At 37.4% G+C, this 26,808-nt stretch overlaps 3 protein-coding genes, 1 non-coding gene and 1 pseudogene across 4 annotated transcripts; 1 reads left to right on the forward strand and 4 right to left on the reverse strand.

Moving 5' to 3' along the window:
- Positions 1-1,318: 1,318 nt before the first annotated feature.
- On the forward strand, positions 1,319-1,425 carry LOC130734768 (small nucleolar RNA R71). The gene has a single exon (XR_009018113.1). It is a non-coding gene; the product is annotated as a small nucleolar RNA R71 (small nucleolar RNA).
- A 7,066-nt stretch (positions 1,426-8,491) lies between these two features.
- On the reverse strand, positions 8,492-10,353 carry LOC130722306 (uncharacterized acetyltransferase At3g50280-like). Its single transcript, XM_057572993.1, has one exon. The coding sequence runs from the start codon at positions 10,102-10,104 to the stop codon at positions 8,716-8,718; it is 1,389 nt and encodes a 462-aa protein (XP_057428976.1). The 5' UTR covers positions 10,105-10,353; the 3' UTR covers positions 8,492-8,715.
- A 2,779-nt stretch (positions 10,354-13,132) lies between these two features.
- On the reverse strand, positions 13,133-14,721 carry LOC130732130 (uncharacterized acetyltransferase At3g50280-like; annotated as a pseudogene).
- Positions 14,722-22,508: 7,787 nt separating this feature from the next.
- LOC130722337 (uncharacterized acetyltransferase At3g50280-like) lies at positions 22,509-24,405 on the reverse strand. Its single transcript, XM_057573035.1, has one exon. The coding sequence runs from the start codon at positions 23,989-23,991 to the stop codon at positions 22,597-22,599; it is 1,395 nt and encodes a 464-aa protein (XP_057429018.1). The 5' UTR covers positions 23,992-24,405; the 3' UTR covers positions 22,509-22,596.
- A 138-nt stretch (positions 24,406-24,543) lies between these two features.
- On the reverse strand, positions 24,544-26,353 carry LOC130722329 (uncharacterized acetyltransferase At3g50280-like). The gene has a single exon (XM_057573025.1). It carries the CDS (start codon positions 26,203-26,205, stop codon positions 24,673-24,675), a length of 1,533 nt encoding a protein of 510 aa, XP_057429008.1. The 5' UTR covers positions 26,206-26,353; the 3' UTR covers positions 24,544-24,672.
- Positions 26,354-26,808: the final 455 nt, after the last annotated feature.

Consider the following 26,808-nt stretch of genomic DNA (forward strand, 5'->3'; position numbering starts at 1 on the left):
TCAATCAGAGCTTTTCCCACTGCTAAAGTACCAATAGTCACTGGAATTGTTACATTTCCAGGATCATCCATCTTCTCAGGTATGAAATGCTGAATAAAGGAACTGCAATGAGCTCCTAAATGAACCACTTCCTCATCCTGAAACTTTCTCTTCTTTTTCAGCAATTCTTTCATGAATTTTGCATATGTCAGCATCTGCTCCAAAGCTTCTGCAAATGGAATGTTGATTTGAAGTCTTTTGAAGATATCCATGAACCTAGTGAATTGCCTTTCCTTGTCCGCCTTGGTAGGAGCATGTGGATAGGGAAGTCTCTTCTCAAGTGGAGGTTTTTGCATAACCTTCTCTTTGTCTTTCAACGCATTCTCTTTTCCTCCCACCTTTCTTTTCTCTCCACTATCACCTACCTTTTCCTCACATTTTTCTTTGGTTTTCTTTTAATCACTCTTTTCTTGTCTATTTACACTATCACTCTTATTTTTTAACACCTCCCTCTCAATCTCCTCATTATCACTCATTTTCTCTTTTTCTTCACTACTATCATCTTTTTCACTCACTACTTCACCAACATCTCTACCAACCTCTTTTCCGCTCCTTGTGAAAATTGCATTACACTTCTGATTAGGATTAGGCTCAGTATTTGCAGTGAATTTTCCTTTCTGATTCTCTGCCATCTGTTTAGCCATTTGACCCATCTGAATCTCCAAGTTTTTGATAGAAGCATTTGTATTCTTCTGGTTGGCTATGGACATCTGCATGAATTGATTCAGTGTGTCTTCTAGCTTTGCAGTCCTGTCCACTTGTGGTTGCTGGTATTGTTGATTCTGATAAGGTAATGGTGGTACCCTGCTAGATGAGGGACCTGCATCTTGCCTCCAAGGTTGATTATATTGTTGATTTCTGCCTTTGCTGATTTCCCACATAGTTCACTTCTTCTTGATTCTGATCACAGCTACTGGTATGATGATCACCTGCACAAACATCACATCTATATACCTGTTTTCTAGAAGAGGAATCATGCATCTCCTTTAATTGCTTTGGAAGATCTGCGAGCTTTTGTTTTACTTCATCTAGTTGTTGCTGAAGCTGCTTGTTTTAAGCTAACACAGCATCAGTTGCTCCAAGCTCAATCATTCCTCCTCTCCTAGGTGGACCTCGGTGATGTTGATCTTGTTGATCATTTAAGGCCATTGCTTCAATGATTTGAGTGGCTTCAGTAGGCGATTTAGCCATTAAAGAACCCCCGGATGTTGCATCCAAAATCAACCTAGTTGGTTACTGCAAGCCCTTTCTAAAGATATGGATTTGGGACTTTGCATCAAACTCATGGTTCGGGTATTTCCTCAACAAAGATTTAAAACTCTCCCAAGTTTCACATAAGCTTTCAACTGCAAGCTGAGAGAAAGCAGAAATCGCAGTTTTACAATCCATAAATTTAGAATCAGAGAAATACCTTGCCAAGAATTTTCGTTCAAGTTCATTCCAATCGGTAAGGCTACTTTGTGGTTGATCTAAAAACCAATCCTTTGCTTGTCCAAGTAGAGTCAAGGGAAAAAGCCTCAGAAACACAGCTTCTTCCTCAGCTTGTGTAAGACCAGCAGTGCCACGAAGTTCATAGAACTTTGTCAAATGCGTGTGCGGATTCTCATGGTCCAAACCAGCAAATGGATTGGCATACATCAGTTGCACCAATCCGGACTTCATCTCAGGTGACCTCTCATTCCCTGCAGGTCTTCCGAGTCTTGTCATGTTCCTCGGTGAGAAGTTCACAAAAAATGCATTATTATCTCCATTGTCACGACCTGGAGCAGCTGCCATGATGTTTTGTTCTTGATTGCTTGAAGAGATTAAAGAAGATGATGCTTCTTGTTCCTTTCTCTGCCTAGCTAATTGTTTTCTCCTCTTTGTCTTGCTATTGTTCCTTCTAGTTGTAGCTTCGATCTCGGGATCGAACAATAGTTGATCGGCTGGAGTTTTACCTCGCATACACAAAGTGAAAATACAACCTAGCCAAGAAAGTCAGTGAACAAGATAATTAAAGATAAAATAAAACTATATACTATATTCACAATTGCTCAAGATAAGAAAACTAAAGCAATGCTTTTGTATTGACGCAATTCCCCGGCAACGACGCCATTTTGTTGAAAGATGTTTACCAAACCACTTTCGAATCCTTCCAGATTCAATTGTAGTACAGTAAAGGGTTTTTATCGTCCTCAGGGAATTGGAGATACAATGCTGTTCTTTAGCTAAATTACTTAAGCAAAGAGTTCAAGAAACGTTTGGTAGATTGTTTCAAACTAAGTTGCAAAACTAAAAGAAAGTTGTAATAAAACGGTTTGTAAACAAGCGGAGAAAACGGTTGGAATTGGAGTTCGTCAATTAACTCTTCAGTATTCTGTTGATTTCATATACAAATTATGTCCTATATCTGATTTCATTACACCACATCTTATCTTTTTCATAGTTCCCTCATGAGAAAGATCAGCAACTTACTAACTAATCATCAATTCCTTGAATATCTAAGAAAGCAAGTAGTATTAAGTTTAGGTGTTATTTGACTATTGAACTAATCCTATTCCTAGGCCTTAGATTCAATTGATGATCCTATCTATTTCAGATTCAATTAAATGGTTTCCACCTATTTCTCAAATCTACATCAAGTTCTAGTTGATCACTCTAAAACTAGCATTAAGAGCAAGATAGATCATTGAAATCATCACATAGAAACATGAATTTATACATGGAAATCAAAGTAAATACATTCAAGTTAAAAGACTACATTCAATCCCAACACAAAAGGTTTAGCAATCCATTTCCAGGGATGCTATAAGCTTACAATAAGGGAAAATGAAGAAGAAGATGATCCGTGCGGCGTCGGCGTGTTCCCAGCTCGACGGAAGGTCACCAAGCCTCCAAGTTCCTATTCTTTCTCTGCTATTTCGTGTTTCTTTTCTCAAAAGTTCCTTCTGTTGTTTTTTTTCTCTGTTCTGATTAAATTTTTCTTTTTAAATGGAAAATCTGGCACGACCGCTCAGCCTCTTTTATGGACGCTCAGCGCCCTGTTACTTTAGGGATGGGTTTTCTTTAACCGCCTTGAAGACGCTCAGCCCCTTTCTTGGCCGCTTAGCTCTTTTCTGACAGGATAAAAGGGGCTCAGCTGGTTTCTAAAGGGCTCAGCTGATTTTTCCCAAACCTTCCAAAACTCTTTATCTTTTCACCAAATCTTCATTTCTTCACTAGATTCATGTCCCTACAACAACAATTGAGATTGGATCTCCATTTAAACACATTCTAATCAAAAGAGAGTCGATTTGCAAGATAATTCTCATGAATACAAAGGATAAGTGTCACAATAACAATTGAAAACATGGTAAATTAGACACTTATCACGCTGATTCATCTTTTGACTCTGCTTCCTTGTTCTTCACTACTGCCATGATTCCTTCAACGACTTCACCATCAGATTCTTCTTCTTTTGAATTTGAAGCATCAAAAGTCATCATGAGACCTTTCTTAGCCTTGAAATGCTTTTTAGGATTCTTGTCTTTCTTCGGCTTGGGACAATCACTCTTGTAATGTCCTGGTTCCTTGCATTCAAAACAAGTTACTTCTTTTGAAGAAGACTTGGGTTGACTGGATGAAGACTCTTGTCTTCCTTTTGCCTTTGCTGATCCTTTGTACTTGTTCTTCCTGTGCTTCCAGAAGCAGTTGATCCTTTTGGAAATCAATGAGAGCTCATCTTCATCAGAATCTTCAGAAGATTCTTCTAATTCTTGTTCAGCTTGAAGCGCCTTGGCCTTTTCAGGTCTGGACTTCAGAGCTATGGAATTTTGCTTCTTCTGAGGTAGATGCTCAGCACGATCTATCTCATGACTCTTCAGAATGCTGATAAGTTCCTCCAAACTTATCTTGTTTATGTCCCTTGACAACTTCAAGGAAGTCACCAAAGGCATCCACTTCTCAGGAAGGCCTCTGAGGATCCTCTTCGCATGATCAGCAGTGGTGTAGCCTTTGTCAAGCACTGTAATCCCAGAAATGATCATCTGGAATCTGGAGAACATGGCTTCTATGGATTTATTAGGTTCCATCATGAAAGCTTCATGCTTCTTGATTAGAGACAAAGCCTTTGTCTCCTTGACTTCCTCGTTACCTTCATGAGTCATCTTCAAAGAAACAAAGATAGCCTTTGAAGAATCACGATCAGTAATTTTCTCATATTCTTCATATGAGATAGCATTGAGCAAAATGGTTCTTGCTCTGTGATGATCTTTGTACATCTTCTTTTGGTCTGGAGTCATCTTATCTCTTGGGATCTTCACACCATCTTCATCAACTAGACGTGTGTAACCATCAACAACGTGATCCCAGAGATCAGCATCAAAGCCAAGAAAGAAACTTTCGATTCTATCTTTCCAGTAATCAAACTTTTCTCCATCAAAGATAGGCGGTTTTGCACTATAGTGGTCTTTCTGAGTTTCATTGGTGGTGGTCGCCATTTGATTTTTTCACACCGGCCCGGATATCTGAACATTGTTAAGTGTAGTAATCAGAACTTACGCTCTTATACCAATTGAAGGCATAAAAAACACTAGAAAAGGGGGGGGAGGGTTTGAATAGGGTTTTACGTATAAAAACTTTCCCTCTATATTTTAGCAAAACTTCTCGGTTTCAAGAACACAAAGTGCAAGAGATAAAGAAAGAGAAAAGCACACAAGTATTTTATCCTGGTTCACTTGATAAATCCCTCAAGCTAATCCAGTCCACCCGTTAAGGTGATTTCTCCCTTCGTAGAATGAAGGTAATCCACTATTCAAAGATTGTTACAACTGCACTAGCACACCTTGCTCAGTGACTAACAAATCTAAGAACTAGCAACATTAAGACAAACAAATCTTAGTCTTCTCAAGAAATCTGACCTCACTGATCTCTCAAGGAACTACAAACAGATTGTAGAAGGTTTAGGTTTACAAAGATTTGCTTCTAAATAAGCAGGAGTAAACACAATAAGAACAATGAAGAAATATTGCTAAGGTATTTTTCTTGAAGGTTTTCACTTGTATTGCATAATAGTTTCTTAGTCAAATTCTTCTCTCTTCAACCTTTTTATACTCCAAGGTGAGGTGATGTATTTGTTGAAAGAATCTATCCGTTGGAGGGCAATTCTGGAAATTCCAGAACCTGCAGTGGCTGAACTTCGTAGGTAAGGCGGTCAGAATAGTACACTGCTTTTGTACTATTGACAATGACATTGCCTTAGCCTAGTTGGCTTCTGATCTTGGCGACGCTTCATGTTGGAACTTGTGAAGCAATGGATCAGAGTCAGAAGGAAGCTTGGATCCTCTGACCATCATAACTTCTGCTTCTGGACCGTTCACTCAGAACCTCTGGTCTTCAGAATCAGAGTCACTATGGTCTTGAGAGCCAGCTTACTCTTGGTCTTCAGAGTCTTCAAATCTTCAGCTTCTGGACCGTTCGCTTAGAACATCTGGTCTTCAGAACTTCAGCACTTGAATCTTCAGAGCCCACATCAGAGCTTTAATCTTCAGAACATTTGAAGTATTTACTACCGTTCAGAAGAACGTAGTGATTGCAGAAGCGTAACATTGGTTACTCTTGGGTCTTGAACTTCTGATGAATATGACTTTGAATCAGAATCAGAACCTGTTTGTCAAACACTTAAAAGACAAACGTTAGAGTACCCTAATTGTTCATACACAAATATAAACTTGTTATCATCAAAACTTAGAGTTGTAACAACTGACCAAATCTTGGTCTTACAGATGTCAATGCCATATTATCAAACTAAGAAGAGTTTGTTCGAATACGAGTTTATTGAAGTTTATTTACTAGAAAATGCACCAAATAAGTTCTAATAAATGCTTTTTGGCTTACATCTAAATGGGTACTAAAACAAGAATCATAGGGAACGAACAGAAACAACCTGCATGAACTCCCCATCTGATTCTAGCGCCCTCATTGCATCAAGCAAAAGAGTCGATGCTAAATCAATGCTTTCCCCTCCTTCACATCCTTGATATGCAGTCACATTCCATCAAACTTGTTGGCATACCCACTTAGAACTGCCACAACCGACAACCACTACAAGAATAGTCTAATTTACCAACGAGTTTTTACATACGGACAAAAAGTCGTCGATAAAGGACTCCATTGTCGGCGGCTTAACCATTGGAAATGAATATTCGCAAAAAATAAAATAAAAAAGAAATTAAACATGCATAAGGCATCGGTAATTTGGTAGGAAAATTTAGCGCGCTCGTTACCGATTTGGCGGGTAATTTTTGCGCGTCATAACCAGAGGTTTTTTATTTTTTTGAATGAATTTGAGAATTTGTTTGAGTGGAACAATTGACGGCCAGAATACCTACGGCTTTTTCCGTTGGTAACTTATAAATACTCGTTTAAAAGTTGTTAGTAACATATATATAGGTTTTCAAAGCCTACACAAGTAGTATTTCCTTCCTTTTTTGTATTTAATTTAGTTTATATTTTAGATTTTTTGTGTTGTGTTGTACACTAGATTTGCATTGTGGACTAATTAATTGTATTATTTTACTTTAAAAGATTTGTACGCGGAACTTTGTCATTTAATTTTTATTGACTAGTATATTCCATTTATATTTAATTTGCATATAATATTGTTTGATATAATTAATCTTTAAAGGGTTAGTGGCCAATTTAGTCTTTGATTTGTAAGTGAGTTTGATTTTAGTCATTTGACGGAAAACTGACGTTTAGTGGCCTTTAAAAAGAGACAGTAATTATAAAAATGACAGTCATTAAACGTTATTTTTCCGCGAATTAACTCAAATCAAACTCACTTACAGAGTCATAGCAAATGTTTTCAAACACTTCTCCTAGATTTACCAATATAAAGCAAAAAATCAGCTGTCATGGGTAGATGGGGGGGCATATGTTGTAATTGTGCATAGTACATTGAGTCGTCATTTGTTCTTCCATGAAATAGTCACAGAAATACGTTGTCAACATCAATTAGAAATTGTCAGCCTTAAAGCCAAGATTGCAACTTTGAAGGCACAAAAGGACGATGAACAAAAGGAGGGAAACGACGAGAAAGAGCAAAGCGACAAGCCGAAAATGAAAATGAAAAATAAGATATGAATTTAAAATAAAAAAGAGGCTCAAACCATCAGTAGTTACTAGTTACCCACAAAAATGACCATCGCTAATCGGTTCAACCGGGAACCGGGAGCTTCTCCGGTTTAGTTTGCTCCTATAACCGGCCTTTAAGAAAACCGGTGGAACCGGTCAAAACCGTTTGTCCAACAGTTTGAACCAGTCACGTAGATACGACTTTGTTTTTTCTTTTTCTTTTTTCTTCTGTAATTTTCTACAAGCATCCCCTTCTCTTTCTCTTTGTTTTGCTGCTCTTCTACCTTTCTAACATTGATCCATCATTTTTAAATTAAAATTAAAAAGAAAAGGAAAGATACTGAAACCCTAATTCAATTTCTGACAACCACAAGCCATTAGCCCATTACAATACCACAGAGGGCTTGGTTGAAACCCTGTTGCAGTGACAAAGAAGCTTAAGATAAAGATATTGCAGGCAAACTAGGAGAGGGATTGCGGTGCTAGCTATCAAACAATAACAGGGAAGGTGGAGAGAGGGCGAGACCACGAAGGTGGCGGCCACCGGTGAAGGAGGAAAAAAACTGAGCATAGAAAAGGTGAAAAAAACTGAGCATAGAAGTGAAGAGGTGGGTGCACATGGTAGAAGAAGTGAAGTGGTGGTTGCTCACGGGAGAAAGAAGTGCATGTCTAGGTTACACTAACATATACTAGCATATGGGCTGGGCCCTTTACGTTTTTTGGTGGACCTACATAATGTTTCTTACTTTCTTTACGTTTTTGCTTAGGTGGTTGCATGCTTTTTTAAACCTTTATGTTGCATCACATATATAATTATATATATAAACATAATTTAATTATCACCGGTTCGACTCCGGTTCAACCTTTATTCGACCATTAAATCTCAAACCGGTGCCTCAATCAGTTCAAAGACTGGTCCGGTTGGCGTTCATTCATGGTTTTACCATGGTTTGAGAAAATTCGTTGGCAATCAACCGACAATATATATTGAATACTTGGTGGTAGTCGGTAAAACATCATTGCCGGTGGTTTTTCGTGTGTACCGACGGTAGTATGTTATTTTTTCTTGTAGTGCAGTGAGTTTTTCCTATTCCAAATTTATTCCTTTACATATTGAACCTCAATAATAAAATCTTGTTTTTCTGTGGCTTCTTGAATAAGAGACCCTTCGAAATGTAGTGAAAGGACAACAAACCTATATCCTAGGATGTTAAGTGGCAGATTTAGTTTGATTATTCACTGGGATTTTTTTTTCATTCCTTTTAGTCTGGGCATGGCAGGTGCTATACTTTCTTTTTGTGTTTTAGCTTTATTTATGACTTGCATTAAGCACTCGTCGCAGGTCGATGGAGCTCCTATCTTCGGCAAGGATCCGCTCAAAAAAATTTCAAAGATGAGGATTATTTACAATAAATTTTCTGACGAGAGACCTAGATCAGACAACGACACAAAAACATGGACTAATTTGATGCTTAACCCCGAAAAAACCTTTATTGAAATGCAGATTATTTGATTTTAAGGTTGACTCATGAACAAGGTAAAAGTACAGAGCACATATACAAACAGGAAACACAGAGCTGATAGCTAGCACAGAGGATTGCACGCTGAAGCTATGCTCATGAACTCCTCATCCGATTCCAGCGCCGCCATTGTTTCCGGCAAGAGACACACTTCCAAATCAACACTTCCCCCTCCTTCTCTACCTGGATACGCCGTCACTCCACCATCACTCTTATTCGCATAACCACTTCTAACCGCCACGGCTTTCCCCATCCCAAATTCATTCCCATACATGTTGAACCTCGGTGAACTACTCATCATCACACTGTTCGCTTCCACCAACATATCAAACCGATACACCACCGGAGACTGCAACCACTCTTTAACATACTTCTGCACCGCCGCATCGCCGTGGTTAGCAACCGCCAGATGCAGCTTCCATGCTGCCCATCCAAGATCCTTCTCAAGAACCTCCCCTGCTTTTGCTTCAGCATGAACTGCATGAAGTGAGTTTCCGAAGTATTCATGAGGCAGAGGCGGTTCCATTCTTGTTCGGTTGTTCACCGCCATCCTGCAAATTGTTCTCTGATCATGTGGTAGATTGCGTGCACGGGTCAATGATCTCCAAACAAATGCTGATAAGGATTGGAATGAAGAGATCTTGTTACTGCTTGATTCTGAGTTCGCCTTTGCTTTCAGTTTTGCAATAGACTCTGCTGAAAAATGGAAGATTCTCTCTCTCAATTTGTTTGATTCGTACCTGCCAATGAATTCATCATGATGTCTGAAGGGAAGGTTGATTAGTCGATTGCAACCTGGTGGAAACCATCGATTGTGAATGGGGTGGTGTGAAATGGGAACAGAATGAAACTCATCATGCCCTGTTTGAGCTTTTGCTTGAAAGATCTCAGACCATGTATTGAAGAAATTCCAGTAAGCAGTACCATCACCAACACAGTGATTCATGGAACAACCAATGAAAACACCATCTAATAATTCAGTGACCTTGATGGTCAACAACGGCATGGTGTGACCGTCATGGTTGACTGCTTTGTGGTGGTCAAAGAATGATTGAACAACAGGTGGGACATCAACAGGGAAGAGGATGTCAGATATGGTCATGTCTAGAGTTGCATGTATGAATCCAGCTCCAGGACTGTTTATGCAATCAACAAAAACTGCATAAGAGGGAGGGTCTTCTGTTTTCTGAGTTACAAGGCGACCAGCAAGTGGATAGAAATGGACAAGGGCAAGAGAAAGAGATTGCTTGAGGTTACCCAAGAGATTGTTCATGAAATCTTGTTGATTCTCAATGGATTGTGGCTTCTTGAAGAGAAGGCCCTTCTGTATGTAGTCCATAGACAACATAGCTATGTCCCAAGGTGTTAGATAGCATATCTGGTTTGACTCTTCGATTGGGCTCTGTGGCTTGATGAAGCATTCAGAAACGAGTTTCACTGCAGGGGTACTCATCTTCTCCTGTAGTGAGATGCAGAGTTCAGATTTTGGATATCTGAATTAGCAGAGATGAAGGTGGAGGAAATGTGTTGGAAGATGACACGCGAGGTTGTGGCTGATGCTAGGGATCACCGTTGATGATATTACTAATAAATTGAATGATTCAGATTTCATCATATTCATGTAATAAAGTTAGAGTATAGAGGACGCACAATAACTTGATTATAGTGCTATAGCTGCCAATGCATTGTTGTCTTTTCCTGGTTGTCTTAGTTATCTTTAGAATACTTTGAAGTTGATGTGAAAGGTTCATTTTACGTTGAACACGATGTGCTGTTCCTACGATTCCTCTCTGCTTCCTAAAACATACCAGAAGTAGAAAGATCTCAATTTGCTGCTACCAACCCAGCCTAGCAAAGTCAAGGATTGCATCATGCACATGGTGGAAGCCGGGGCGCCGGCAAGGCTGGGCATGTGCCCAGGCTCCTGGCCCAAAAAAGAAAATTTAACTTGGGCCACAGGTCCTATTTTGGGAAAAAACGAGTTATGAGATGGGAAAAAAAAAAAGGTTGTATGAGCCCTCAACTCATCGGTTTCCCACGTGATAATGTCTTGTCTTTAGTATAGTGGGAACCACTAGGACTGGACTCTAGGAAGTCGGGTGGGACCAGCTTTGATTGTAGTTTTTTTATTGTTTTCCTTCCTAGTTTTTTTCTACTGTCTCGTTATGGGATAGGCTCTTTGGGCCCTTCTTTAATCAACAATAACTTAATATTGACCAAAACAATTAAGGGATTGTCATGGGATGCTATTTTTAATTTTTTATGGTGGGTTTGTATTGTTGATAGGTGGGCAACTTTATGGTTTGTGTGCTATTATTGTCCGAATAATAATATACTCACACCTCATTTTTTTCTCCACTTCATTTCTACCTATTTTTATTTATATCTCTTTCATTTTATCATTTATGACATCTTATACTTTCTCTCTTTTACTTTTTCTTTTCTTCCTATCTCTCTCCTCATCCACCTCTTTCCACCTCATTTTAGAGGTGTGAAAAAATAATTATTCATTCTCAATATACACATTGATTTTGCCTTTCAAAATTGAAAAATAATTCCTTGATAGTGGCATTGGATTATCAAGTTTTACCAATGAATTGTTATTTGTCCTTTAAAAAACTATATTTCTTATTATTATATATTTTCTTGTGTCTTCTATGCGGTGACAGCTCCTCCCAATTTCAATTTCAATTATCTCATTATTAACTTTTGATCATCAAATTTTAGAGATGATGAGTTTTTTTGTTGATATAGTAACGATTGAGAATGTGAATGTCGAACATTTACTCCAATGAAGTCTCAGAAAGCTCATTTGCCTCGTGATTTTATATATTATATTATTATGTTTCATCTCTCTGCTTTCAATACAGTTAACTTATGTGAATTACAAATCCATTTTTTCTTATCTTGTATTGTCTTCTTGGACGTGTCATGGTGGATAGAATGAAAATTTAGTTAGCTATACTTTTACTGGAAAAATGACAAGTCTTTTTAATTTTAATTTATGACTATTTATATGTTGCACCACGTGTGAATTTGCGCTTTTAAAATTTGCTCAGGCTTCATAAATCTTTTTGCTTCACCAAAGCTGTTGGTCAAGATTAGCAGCCAGAGATTGTCAACGTGGGTGCATAAAGTGTGATCAGGAGGTTTTAAAATGTGCTCTGCATTGTAAAGAGATTTTGACCATGTTCATGTAGTGAATCAGAATTCAATCCTTCGTCTCTAAGAATACAAAAGTGATCATTAACATATAATAATTACTACAAGTTAATTTGTCCTTCCTAGTTTATAAACCTAATCCACCCCCTCTTAGATTACTATCATGGTATTCCCACTCCAATCACAAAGGTTAGGTTATTATCGCTCTCAATTTTTGTTTTAGGCATATCATCCCCCTCGGTATATTCATCATTGCTTCTTGAATAGTGGCTTTAATAATTTTCTGATTTTAGTCTTCACTGGAGTCTGAAGTTGCATATGTATCCGGTAAACAGTGATGTGGCACTCCAACATCATCTGCCACGTCACTTGAAAGATGACCGGAAGGTTGATGTGTCACTTGAGAAATTAAAATCATTTTCTTTTAAATTTTAGAGGACTAAAAGCTTTTAGCCTAGAAAAATAGATTTTCTTCTCCACTCAAACCCTCTTCTCTCACTCCTCACTACATTACACCATAACCACCCACATACAAGCTCCAATTTTGGTAACACAGGAAAATAATCAAAGTCAACAAAGGTTCAAACTTTAATTCTAATTTGTTTATCCTCTAACCCATTCTTCCATTACTTTCATCCCTTTTGGTCATAAAATGGTGATGGAAGAAAGAAGTTAGAAGTTAAATAAATTAGGATTAAAGTTTGAATCTTTCTTGAGTTAGGTTTTTTTTGGACTAAAATTTGAGTTTGTGGGTGGGTGGTTATGTCGGAAACCAATAAAGAGTGGGGGGAAATAGTTTGAGTGGAGAAGAAAATCTAACTTTCTAGGCCAAATAAGTTTTTGATCGCTCTAAAATTTTAAAGATTTGGTTTTAGTCTGACATGTTAATCTTCCATGTGACGTGGCACATGATGTACGAGTGTCAAATCGCCCTTTGTCGCACATAATGAGGGACCAAAAACTAAATGATGCCAACAACATAGTTAGAGGACCAAAAACTTAGTTAACACAAATATAAATCATTCTATTTTATTTTAAGGTTGAATGTTCAACAAGGTCAATAGCACATAGATAACAATTTTTATTTTTTACACTTTTTTTTCTTTTATCTCATTTTCTCTTCTTATCTCTCTTTTCTTTATCTATCACACTACCAATCACATATCACCTTTCTCTCACTTGGGGTAGATAAAAAATTATTTCAAAGAGAAACAAAGAAGAAGTAAAAACAGAACAGGAAAGAATAAATAAATAAAAACTGGGCACATGGACTACAAATGAGAGACATGAAAAGAAGAATTTTTTTTTTTTGATGGGCAAAGAAATATATTGATATGAAGTACAAGGGATGAAAAGAAGAGGTAACAAAAGGATTGTGATAGCTAGTACAGGGGAATTTTGCACACTGAAGCTATGCTCATGAACTCTTCATCTGATTCCAGGTTGGTCATTGTATCTGGCAAAAGACACACTTCCAAATCTACACTTCCCCCTCCTTCTCTACCTGGATATGAAGTCACTTTGCCATCACTCTTGTTCGCATAACCACTTCTAACCGCAACTGCTTTCCCCATTCCAAACTCATTCCCATACATGTTGAACCTCGGTGAACTACCCATCAACACAATATTTGGTTCCAGGTACAGATCAATGCGATACACCATAGGAGATTGCAACCACTCTTTGACCCACTTCTTCACTACCCCATTGTCATGGTTCGCAACAGCCACATGAAGCTTCCATGCAGCCCATCCCAGGTTGTTTGCAGCTAGTTTGCAAACTGTTCTCTGATCATGAGCCAGGTTGCGCGCACGTGTCATGGATCTCCAAACAAATGCTGATAATGATTGGAATGAAGAGATTTTTGTTGAATTGAAAGACCATTCTCTGTTTGCCTTTGCTTTCAGTTTCGGAATCGACTCTGCTGAAAAATGGAAGATTCTTTCCCTCAAATTTGGTGCTTCACACCTGCAAATAAATTCATCATGATGTTTGAAGGGAAGGTTTATTAATGGATTGCAGCCTTGTGGAAACCATCGATTGTGAATGGGTTGGTGTGAAATTGGAACATCAAGATGAACATCATGCCCATGATGAGCTGTTGAGCTTGTGCTTGAAAGATCTTAGACCATGTATTGAAGAAATTACAATATGAAGTCCCATCACCAACACAGTGGTTCATAGAACCACCAATGAAAACGCCATCTAAGAGTTCAGCGTGACCTTGATTGACAACAATGGCATAGTGTGACCGTCGTGGTTGAGTGCTTTGTGGTGGTCAAAGAAGGACTGAACAATGGGTGGGACATCAACAGGGGAGAGGATATCAAATATGGTCATGTCTAAAGTTGCATGGATAAATGCAGCTCCTGAACTGTTTCTGCAATCAACAAAAACAGCATAATATGGAGGGTCTTGGGTTTTCCGGGTAACAAGGCGACCGGCGAGTGCATAGAAATGGACAAGGGAAAGAGAAAGAGAGTGTTTGAGCTTTTCCAACAGAGTGTTCATGAAATCTTGTTGATTCACAACAGATTCGGGCTTTTTGAAGAGAAGGCCCTTCTGGATGTAGTGTAGGGACAACATAGCTATATCCCAAGGTGTTAGATAGCATATTTGGTTGGACTCTTCGACAGGCTCGACGAAGCATTCAGAAACAAGTTGTACTGCAGGGTTACTCATCTTCCCCGGTAGACAGATGCAGAATTCAGATTTGTGTTGCAAAGACTTTAGATATCTGAATTAGCAGATATAAAAGCAAAGTAAATGTGTTGGAAGGCTGGAAGCTGAAACACGAGTTTTGGGGCTGATGCTAGGGATCACTGGTGGATATATCATTAGTAAATTGAATGACTTAGATTTCATCACATTCAGGCAAATAGGCATTGCAGTGTTTGTTTAAGTTGCAGTGGAGATAAACGAGGTAGAGAGTTACAGTAGAGAGACCAAGTGATTGTAATATGATGTTAATATAATGTAGATAGTATCTCTTCTATGGACCTAGCGTGTGTTTGTGATTTGTATAGACCACCAAGGGAACATTGGCAGCAAGAAGAAGGAAGGTGAAGAACCCATACTAATTTTAAATTGCAAGTTGAAACTTGAAATTACAAACGCCAATATCGATCTTTAACAATTCCTCTGGAAGCCAACTGCCTTTCATTGGGCACATGATCAGAACTTGCTTTGTTTGATTGTTAAAACTTCACTCAACATTATAAATTTTTCTCCTTGTTTAAATATTTAAAATTCTGAGAGCAGGTTAAGCTTTAGCACATCTTCTTAAGCCAACCAATTCAAGGAATATCATCAAACTATAAAATCATCTTCTAGTGTTGTTCAAATGACACCGCTCCAAAGATCATCAAAAAACAAAGTCTGAGAAACTTTCCCTGACAACAATCAGATCGGAAATCAAAGCATTTGCTGCTTCAGCAAAACTTACTTTCTGCTTAATTTCAAAAGGAAATAAATGTAAATAGAAAGATTTTATGGGTGAACCTAAATTAGTGATGGATCCAAAAATTTGATGTTGTGAGAGCAATATATACATATAAATTCTTATAATTTCTTTTTAATATATACTATTAGAATTTATTGCATTTTTTACCAAAAAAGGAACACAAGTGAAGACATTTTTTACCAAAGAAGTCATAAAAACTACATACTTTTACTACTCAATGTGGAACACAAGTGAAGACATTTTTTTACCAAATAAACCATAAAAAACCACAAACTTTTACTACTCAATTTTTTTTCTAATGATTCTTTTCAAAATTAAGTGAGGGCACATGCCCTCATGGTGTTGCACTTAGATCCATCACTGTATACAACAGGATCAAGTATATGGCATGCCATATTACCAAACTTAGAAGAGTTTGTTCAGATATAAGCTTATTATTGAAGTTCATTTACTAGAAAATGCACTAAATAAGTTCTAATAAATGTTTTTTGTTTATATTTTTTTTTGTCAAAACAAGAATCATAGGGAACGAACATAAACAACCTACATGAACTCCTCGTCTGATTGCGCCGCCCTCATTGCATCAGAAAATAGGGCCAATGCCAAATATATACTCCCCCCTCCTTCACATCCTTGATATGGCAGTCACATTACCATCAAACTTGTTGGCATACCCACTCAGAACTGCCACGGGTCCACGACCACTAAAAAAATAGTTTGATTTACCGACGGTTTATTACATACAAGCAAAAAGTAGTCGATAAAGGACTCAATTACTGACCGCTTAGCCGTAAGAAAGGAATATTCGTAAGAAAAAAAATAGAACATACATATGTTGGTAATAATTTGGCGGGAAAATTTAGCTTGTTACTGATTTGGCGAGTAATTTTCACGTGTCATTACCAAAGATTTTTTATTTTCTTGAATAAATTTGAGATTTTTTAGCGGAACAATTGCCGCCAAAATACCTACGGCTTTTTACGTCGATAACTTATAAATACTCATTTAAAAGACGTAAGTAACATATATATGAGTTTGTCAGTCTCTTGCCTTTCAGTTTCACTGGTATCCATTTCAAAGCTTATATATATGTTGTATCTTACATTTCAAATTGTTTATTTTGTAAATTTCACATTGTGTAATGAATTTCATTTAATGTCATGTGAAACATATTTATATTGAACGAGAAATGTTAGCACCTTCACTTTTAGAATGACGTTCATTAATAACCACATCAACGCAAAAATATAATTTAATGCGACAACCATATGTTGATAGAGGGTGGAAGTTGCATTATCAAGATCCACAGTGCATAAGCTATAAATAAACTACCCTAATGCTTAATTATCTTAGACCACCCAATGACTGATTGAGGATTTCCCATAGGTGGCGTTGTACGTATTAGCAAAAACAATACTCTCATACGAGCCACCATCAACTGAGTGTTATCCTTGCGTGGAAACTTCTGTTAGTGGTAAATGACAAACTTCAAAAACTCTTGGACACTTCCCGCCTAAAAACAAAACATAAAGAGTTATTCTATAAATTAAAAATAAAACTACAATTTATTGACAAAACATACGAATCAACCTACCTTCGGCTCTCCAGCCGATATTTCAACTGCCTCCTTTGTCACTTTGATAGAAGTGTCCTGACCATCTGCAAGGATGTTAAGCTTGTCTGGAATCCTTTGCGGCCTCTCTTCCAACATCATTATAAAATAGTAAGTTAAAATATTAATTTTTTATATATATCAATATTATTAAAAACATACCAAAGTCTGGCACTGTTACATGGACAAAAGCAAAAGGAAAGATCATGCTTTCCTTTCCACCACCCTTACATGTTACAAACTAACAAAGCAAGACAGTACAACCATGAAATAAAAAGCTAGTAATAATCGGATAGTGCATTCAGTCCCTGCAAGAGAAAAAGTAGCAAAAGACCTCCTTCTTCGCCCTCCCTCAAAAATTGTGTTTTATTTTGTGTTAATACTAATAGTATCAGGTAATAATTAAAAGTTAACTTAAAAATAGAACTAACAATAATTCATGCAACTAACTTAACTACTCATACTAAATAAATATATTTTATTTTAAAGAAACTTAATTAATTAATAAAAAATTTAATAAATAAAGAATAGAATGTAATTTTTTCATATTATTAATTTTACTAAATATATCAACAAAAATATACATTTCATAAAATATTATGAATATTCATATATGTAAACATATATAAACGTGTATTATATGTTGTTCAGTGCCATTGGAGCACTTTAGGGTATGCCATTCTTCCCCCAAAGCCCTTCTCCTGCAACATTTTTTCCAACTTCCCTCGAGTTAGGAGTTTGACAAGCAACACCTAGTTGATATTGGATTCGTTGAGAACTTCTACCGTTGTGGAAGTGCAGGGTGACCTGTTTAGGAGGCGTAAGGACGGGATGAGATGGCTTCCCTCTGCTCGGCTTCGGGCTGATTCTAGTTCCTTAGCTCCGGGTAAATCGAGATATGCTAACTTGGAAGCTGATTTCCAAACTCCCTCCGTGGAAGAAACAACTAATGATGAAGGTCCAACCGAGACTTTTAGTCAGTCTCAGCTCCCAAATGGCAGCGATGCTGCAGGGAAACAACAACTAAAACTCTATTGACATAATCTTCTCCCTGAATTTACTTAGCCTTGTCTACTGTCCACTATTTGGCCCTGCATGATTCATGATTTTGAGAGTTTTTCTTCCCTCTTTTTTGGAGGTGATGGGGTGATGGGAATAGAGGCTAGTGGAAGTTCCTTCTTTCCACCGTCACTGAGCTCAATTTTGACAGTAATTGAGTCAAGTAGTGCAAACAAAGAATAATTTTTTGCTATTGTTTTGGTCTACAAAATAGGAGAAATTAACAAGAAAATTTCGGAATTTTGGTTGAGATGGATTTTTTGAGATTATTGGTTTGTATAGCTTATATTTGTGCTCTTGGTGAATTTTCTTTTGATGGTTTGTGGTGGCAAAAAAATGTGTATTATATAAACATGCATTATATGTTTATTGAATGAAAAAACATAGACTCTATGAGATAATCTAGAAGTATCTAGATGTATTTTGAATTTATATTTATAAATATGATAAATACGTAAAAAAATACATATTAATGATATATTTTTATATAATAATTATCGATAAATAGAATTTTGATTAAACAATTTTTATGTTCAATATTTCATTTTTTTATTTTGTATTTAGTATTTATTATTATTTTATTAATTTTAAAAAGGACTATGGAAATTGAATTTAAGGTTTTATATTTAAATGATATTATTTAATAATATGGGTAAGTTTTATCAAACTATAAATAGGTTCTATTATATTGTCACGAAGAGCGCAATATATTAAAAATTAAAAAAATTTCTACCGATGAAGCATTTTCATTTCTAGTAATGTTTTCTTTTCGTTCAAATTGACATACTTTGTCATCGGTAACTTAACGACGGTTGAGGTAGTTAGTAACTTACCAACGGCTATGACCGTCGCTAAGTTACCAATAGCTTTTGAAAATTGTTGGTAAATATTATTAAGGAGCTAGATAAGATGGATATTTGATCGTTGGTGATTTTTATTACTAACGACTTTTAGAGCTTACTAAAGATTTTTGTCTGTCGCTAATTCTCGTTTTTCTTGTAATTAATGTCATATGTGTAACTTAAAGTTTAATTTTATATATTATAACAAATTAAGATGTTTCAGAATGAACACTCATAAAGGTTATAGGCCTCAAACCCTAGCAAAGAAAGGGTGAGGTAATAACCTAATCCTCTTTAGATAAAATGTCAAAAGGTCATGTACAACAATGTGAAAGCTCTCTTTTATAGGGGTAGTACATTGAAACCTAATTCCTAAGCTAATTGGGCTAGACGACTCCAACACTCTTGGCCCAGCTCCCTTACATAAAGTGATCGCCTTACGACGATCGTTCTAGCATAATGTCCTAATCCTCTAAAGTCTCCCACTCTCGCCCATGACGTTCGTTCTTCCACACGCTCAATTGTTCTTAGATGAGCCCCCTTTAGGGGATGTGGGCCTCGCCCATTCCATAAGATGACTTCAAATGTGTGTAAATGTATTTTAAAGAGAAGTTAGATGAAAGGCTAACTATATTCGTTCGGTCATATCTCAAACATTTTTCATATTTGAGGCTCATGTATTGAATGTTGGTGGATGTTACTGAAAATGATCATTTGGAAGTTGAAAAATAAATAGGTAGAGTGCTCAAATTGTTTAAAATTACTTATGTAACATGAAATGAGAGCGATTTTTTTATGTGTCAGCTTCACATCTCAAGACACGCGCAGTGCGTGAACATATAATTACTTTGAAAAATCCTTGAGAGATTAGAAAATATAATATTAAACCTATAAATAATAATAATAATATATTTACTTTTTAATTATACAGAATTATAATAAAAGTTACATTTAGAATAGTAGAAGATGAAGATCTCTAATCTCTATGAGGTGACAACTAAACAGTGGCGGTACTACCTTGGAGCAAGGGATGACCTTGGCTCTCCCAAGGTTTAAAAAAACATACTATATATATATATATATATATGATAATTGATAACTCCTAGGCAAGTGTACCTATTCGTTAGGTAGTAATAAAATATCGATCTCAAGAATTGCGGTTGTCCAAATCAATTTCACTTATTAAATAACTAAAAAGACTAGTAAAAAGGTTTTGGGGGTAAATAATTGTTGTTGAAAACGAACTTAATTGAAAGTTGCAGAATTCAGTGAAAAGCAAGTGCGTAGTATTGAAAGCAATCAAAAGGGGAAGTACCTGGGGTAGGATTTCATCAATCTCACTTATGTTCTTAATAGACTAATTAACTCATGAATTATCTAACTTATTTATGATGCTTGCCTAAGTTTCTACGTGATAATCTCTTAACTACGCAGAACTTCCAATTAAATTGCTAACACTAATCTCTTAGTTCCTAGACGAATTTAATTGGAGAATTAAAGTACTTAGTTACTAGCCAACACAACTAGAAGTTACCCTTATCTCTAAGGCGTAGGCGTTCCTAATCAATTCCTCACCGGATCCCTATTTTCTACCGATTTCTCAATCGCATACAAAATAACAAAGTTAATCTTCATGCATAAAGATTCATAGATAAAAGATGAAAAATTCATAAATAAAACTAGGATTCATGAATCAAAAAGTAAATCAAAACATAAGATCAAAAGATTCAAACCAGACACCCCAAGTACCTACGGAGGTTTAGCCAAACATGGCTTCCATAATCAAATAAATTATTGAAATAAAAAGAGTTCTTCAAAAAGCTCAAAGTGGTGCTAAAGTAAACTCTAGGAAAAACTCCATAACGGCTCAAGAGCTGCTATCTCCAATCTATCAATCCTCTCCCTAGGTTGTTCTCTCCAAATATATATATATTCAATCACGTTGCTGTTGCTGTGCACGTGGTCCCTCTGTCGCACAAAAGCCCAATTCAAAATCTATCTAAAAGTGGTGCCACGTGTCAGCAACCAACTGGTCCAAGCTTAAAGTACGTATTCCCGTGCTCCGCGCACCACCATTCTTACGGTGGACCTTCGACATGATTGTAGCACGTGGCAGAGAAGAAAATATCAACCGCTGGATCTCCACAGGTGCGTGGTAGATTTCATGGAACAGCAGCGCCGGATCAGCTCTATTATTCCTGATTTTAACATTAAATAAAAATCAGATAAATAAGATAAAAATCTCAAAATAAACCAACTAAATTCTAATCAAATCTATAATTCAAAAAGTCCTAATTAAAGATAGATAAAAATTAACAAAATAAAATAAGATAACAACTTAAAATAAACTATCTAATCCTAAATTAAAGTAAATAAATCCTAATAATATTTAAATAGAATATAAAGCTAATTTAAATCCTAATAAAATCTAGATAAATAATATAAAATGTAGAAAAATACTAAAACTAAATAAAAATATTAAAATGCATGAAATAGGCCTAGAGTGTCCTAAAATGATTAAAATATCTTAAATAATACATTAAAATGCATGCAAATAAACTAGGAAAATAGCCTTAAATCCCGGGTCATCAATAATTCACATTTTATCAAACAAACTGTGTAGGTCTTGTGGTTAGTCTCTCCCCCCATGTTGTTTGTGAGTCATGGGTTCGATCCCTATTATTGTTAAATAGTAGGGGTGTACAAGGGACGGGTTGGGACGGGTTTTGGTTAATCCTAACCCGGCCCTAAATATTGATCGGGTCAATTCATAGACCCTAATCCGTCCTAGACCCGAAGCAACCCGACATTATGCGGGTCCAATTTAGGACGGGTCTATGTAGGACGAGACCGGATTGGCCCAAGGGACAATAAGTTTAAGACTATTTGATACTAATTGTAAAATTTAAAGATAATAACATACTAAAAGAGTTATAAGTTAGAACTATTTTTTAGAAGAAATAACTTGAAAGAATCCAATTCTTTCATAATCTATTGCACTTGAGAGGTTTACATTTTGTTTGATCATTTCTTCACTTGTCTCACATATGCATAATACATACACACATGATTTTCTCTTGTTAGAGCATGAAAGTGTCAATAGTTTGAGCAACGTTTATTTAATTCATAAGATAAATGTTAAACATTTTAATTTCATCTACATGGCAAGATAAATTTGAGAACCATGTATCACATTTTAATCATTATAACAAATTAAAATTTTATAAAATATATATGTGGGACGGGCCGGGTGACCCGAGTGTCAACCCGAACCAGACCCTACCCGAAGTCGGGTAACTCAAAGATCAACCCGAACCCGGATTCTTTTAATGATCGGGTCGGGTTCAACCCGGCCCTAAAGGCTTGGGCCGGGACGGGTTGACGGGTAGGGCCGGGTCTTGTACACCCCTATTAAATAGTAAGAGAAAAATATAATTTCTTCTCTTCAACAAAAACACATTTTGAGAATGATAATTATATATATGCTTCTATAGCTAATTAAAAAGGCTTTTAAATTGATTGAGTTAACTTATGTATTTTACGTATTTAGTTTAAAATTTTAATAACATGTCGAAAAATAGAAATAGAGTGAAAATTCTCCCCATTATGTGAAATGAGAATGAAGTGGGGATAGAAGAGAAATGTGGAGATGGGAAGCGGGAAGACGCTTCCGCTCCCGCCTCACGCGGGTGTCATCCTAATATAGAGAAATAGAGAAATAGACAAACAGGACAAGTAAAAACAGAAAATATAAAGCCCAAATGAAATCAGAGAAATGAAAAGAAGGAGAGCCATGGATTGTGATAGCTAGCACATGGGATTGTTGCACACTGAAGCTATGCTCATGAACTTCTCATCTGATTCCAGAGCCGCCATTGTTTCCGGCAAAAGACACACTTCCAAATCAACACTTCCCCCTCCTTCTCTACCTGGATATGCAGTCACTTCACCATCACTCTTATTCGCATAACCACTTCTAACCGCCACCGCTTTCCCCATTCCAAATTCATTCCCATACACATTGAACCTCGGTGAACTACTCATCATCACACTGTTCGCTTCCACCAACATATCAATCCGATACACCATCGGAGACAGCAACCACTCTTTCACATACTTCTGCACCGCCGCATCGCCGTGGTTCGCAACCGCCACATGCACCTTCCACGCCGCCCATCCCAGATTGTTCTCAACCACCTCCCCCGCCGTCGCTTCTGCCTCGAGCCCATGAACTGAGTTTCCGAAATATTGCTCAGGCAGAGGTGGTTCCATTCTCGATCGGTTGTTTGCGGTTAGTTTGCAAGATGTTTTCTGATCATGTTGTAAGTTGCGAGCGCGGGTCATGGATTTCCAAACAAATGCTGATAAGGATTGGAATGAAGAGATTTTGTTACTGTTTGATTCTGAGTTGGCCTTTGCTTTCAGTTTTGTGATAGACTCTGCTGAAAAATGGAAGATTCTGTCTCTGAGCTTGGTTGATTCATATCTGCTTATGAATTCATCATGGTGTTTGAAGGGAAGGTTGATTAGTCGATCGCTGCAACCTTGTGGAAACCATCGATTGTGAATGGGGTTGTGTGAAATTATGGGAGCATCAACATGCACTTGAGGTGTTTGAGGTTTTGCTTGAAAGAGCTCAGACCATGTATTGAAGAAATTCCAATAGGAAGTGCCATCAGCAATACAGTGATTCATGGAACAACCAATGAAAACGCCATCTAAGAGTTCAGTGACCTTGATTGACAGCAAAGGCATGGTGTGACCGTCATGGTTGATCGCTTTGTGGTGGTCAAAGAATGAATGAACAACAGGTGGGACATCAACAGGGGAGAGGATGTCAGATATGGTCATGTTTAGAGTTGCATGGATGAATCCAGCTCCAGGACTGTTTATGCAATCAACAAAAACTGCATAAGAGAGAGGGTCTTGGGTTTTCTGGGTTACAAGGCGACCGGCGAGTGGATAGAAATGGTCAAGTGCAAGAGAAAGAGAGTGTTTGAGGTTGTCCAAAAGGTTGTTCATGAAATCTTGTTGATTATCAATTGATTCAGGCTTCTTGAAGAGCAGGCCCTTCTGGATGTAGTGCACAGACAACAAAGCTATATCCCAGGGTGTTAGATAGCATATTTGGTTTGAGTCTTCGATGGGGCTATACGGCTTGATGAAGCATTCAGAAATGAGTTGAACAGATGGGGTACTCATTTTCCGAAGTACGCAGATGCAAAATTCAGATTTGCGTTGCTAAGATTTCAGATTAGCAGAGATTAAGGCAAAGTTAATGTGTTTGAAGTTGAAACATGAGGTTTTAAGCTGATGCGAGGGATCAATATTGAATACTATATTACTAATAAATTGAATGACTTAGGTCAAGAAGTGGCAGCATGCACGTGGTTGCTCCTGCTGGTCAAAGATTTGCATCCATATATTATAAAGAACCCTCAAGAAACGTGTTCTAAATCTAAAGTTTAAGCACAAGTACCAATTCGGAGTACAGGTTAAGCTTTAGTCTTCTAAAGCCAGCCAATTCAAGCAAAATCATCAAACTTTAAAATCCTTTTTTAGAAATGGAGGTAAATGTTGTTCAGATGACACAGCTCAAAGAACATCACAAAACATAGAAAGTCTGGAAAACTTTCCCTGATTACAGTCAGATGGGAAATAAAGCATCTAATGCTTTAGCAAAACTTCCTTTCTGCCTAATTTCAAAAGAAAATAATTGTAAATAGAAAGATTTTATGGATAAACCTATACAACTGGGTCAAGTAGATGTCATTGCCATATTACCAAAGTAAGAGCCTCTTTTGATATTGAGTTATTGGAGTTTATCTACAAGAAAAATACACTTCGATTTGATTTGCATCCAAACAGGTACTAAAACAGGAATCATAGCGAACGAGCAGAAACAGCCTGCATGAACTCCTCGTCTAATTCCAGCGCCCTCATTGCTCCAGGTGAAATGGTCAATGCCAAATCAATGCTTCCTCCTCCTTCACATCCTTCATATCCAGTCACATTCCCATCAAACTTATTAGCATACCCACTCAGAACCGCCACAGCTTTGCCCATTCCAAATTCATTCCCATACATGTTGAACCTCGGTGAACTCGACATTGTCACACTGTAAGGTTCAAAGTGAAGACCAAGCTGGTACACAACAGGAGATTCTAGCCACTGCTTCACCTTCTGCCTCACCGCTCTGTCATCATGATTAGCAACAGCAAGATGCAACTTCCACGCAGCCCATCCAAGACCGTTCTCAAGCAATTCCCCTGCACCTGCCCTTGCATTCACTATATCGATTGAGTTCCCAAAGTACTCTCGTGGCAGAGGAGGTTCCATTCTTAATCTGTTGTTTAAGGCTAACCTGCAATTGGTTTCATCATCATGTTTTAGTCCTCGGGCGCGAGTGATGGATCTCCAAACATGTGCCGATAAGGATTGGAATGATGAGATTTTGGTGCTGTTTGATTCTGAGTTGGCCTTTGCTTTCAGTTTTGCAATAGACTCTGCTGAAAAATGGAAGACTCTCTCTCTGAGCTCTGGTGATTCAAATCTAGTGATTAACTCGTTGTGGTGTTTGAAGGGAAGGTTAATAGGTGGATCACAACCTTGTGGAAACCAGCGATTGTGAATTGGGTGGTGTGAAATTAGAATATCATCATCTTTACATTGAAGCCCTTGTGTTATTTGAGCTTGAGCCTGAAAGATCTCAGACCATGTATTGAAGAAATTCCAATAAGAAGTGCCATCTACAATACTGTGGTTCATGGAACAACCAATGAAAACGCCATCTACCAATTCAGTGACTTGGATGGAGAGCAACGGCACGGTGTGACCATCATGGTTCAATGCTCTGTTGAGGTCAAATAATGACTGCACAATGAGTGGAACATCAACTGGAGAGAGGATTTCGGATATGGTCATGTCCAAGGTTGCATGGATGAATTTAGCTCCGGGATTGTTGCTGCTGCAATCAACAGAAATTGAATATGAGGGGTGATGAGGGTCTTGAGTTTTGTGAGTAACAAGGCGACCAGCCAATGGATAGAAATGGAAGAGGGCAATTGAAAGGGAATGCTTGAGCTTTTTCAGCAGATTCTCAATGAAATCTTGTTGGTTTTCTGGTGGTGCTGGCTTCTTGAACAGGAGACCCTTCTGGATGTAATGAAAGCATAACATACTTATATCCCAGGATGTTAAGTGACAGATTTGGTTTGATTCTTCAGTGGGGTGTAAGGGCTTGATGAAACATTCTGAAACGCTTCGAACTGCAGGGGAACTCATCTTCCAAATGAGTTCAGAATTGTGTTTGAAGACTCTAGAAAGCTTAAAGATGTAATTCCTATGAGATATCTGAACCGGGGTATAACCACTCTCTTCCTCTTTGAATATGAATTTCAACAGAGCGGTACTCATCAATTCATCAGCAATTGGTCGGTATGGGGTGGCAGCTAGCTAGTTATGGATAAAATTCAAAAGTCAAAACTAGTTAGTGTTCTACTACATCGCAATAATGGATAAAATAGATAACTTGTGGTTAGAGGTAGCGTGGGTTTAGCATCCTGTACTTTTCTGATAATTGGGAGAAGGTGTTGTTTAGCAAATCTATATTGTATATTGCTTATTTTCTCAAGGAAAATCCTTCATGTGTGGTATAGGTCATGCCTTCAGCCACATCAGTATCCTTTCAACTCACCATTTTCTTTTGTCTGATCTTCAGCCACAGTACTTTTCAGGAGCCAGACTAAACCCCACACGTAAGAACCACCATTCACTGTAACATGAATGTAGGCTATCCACCAAAGCAAGATTCGTGTACTCAAAAATAAAATCACTCATTACTACAGCTGGAATAGTAGATCCAGCAATGTTTCTTTTTTTTTTTCACCTAAATGCAGAACATCACCATCTAAAATTGATAATTACAAACTAAAATCGAGCTTGTAACAACTTACTTCCTTAACATCCCCAATCAGTGACACAATATATCGTCTCCACTCCACGAACAATCATATAGCA

This window comes from Lotus japonicus, chromosome 1 (genome assembly GCF_012489685.1).
Source record: "Lotus japonicus ecotype B-129 chromosome 1, LjGifu_v1.2".
NCBI classification, from domain to species: Eukaryota; Viridiplantae; Streptophyta; class Magnoliopsida; order Fabales; family Fabaceae; genus Lotus; species Lotus japonicus.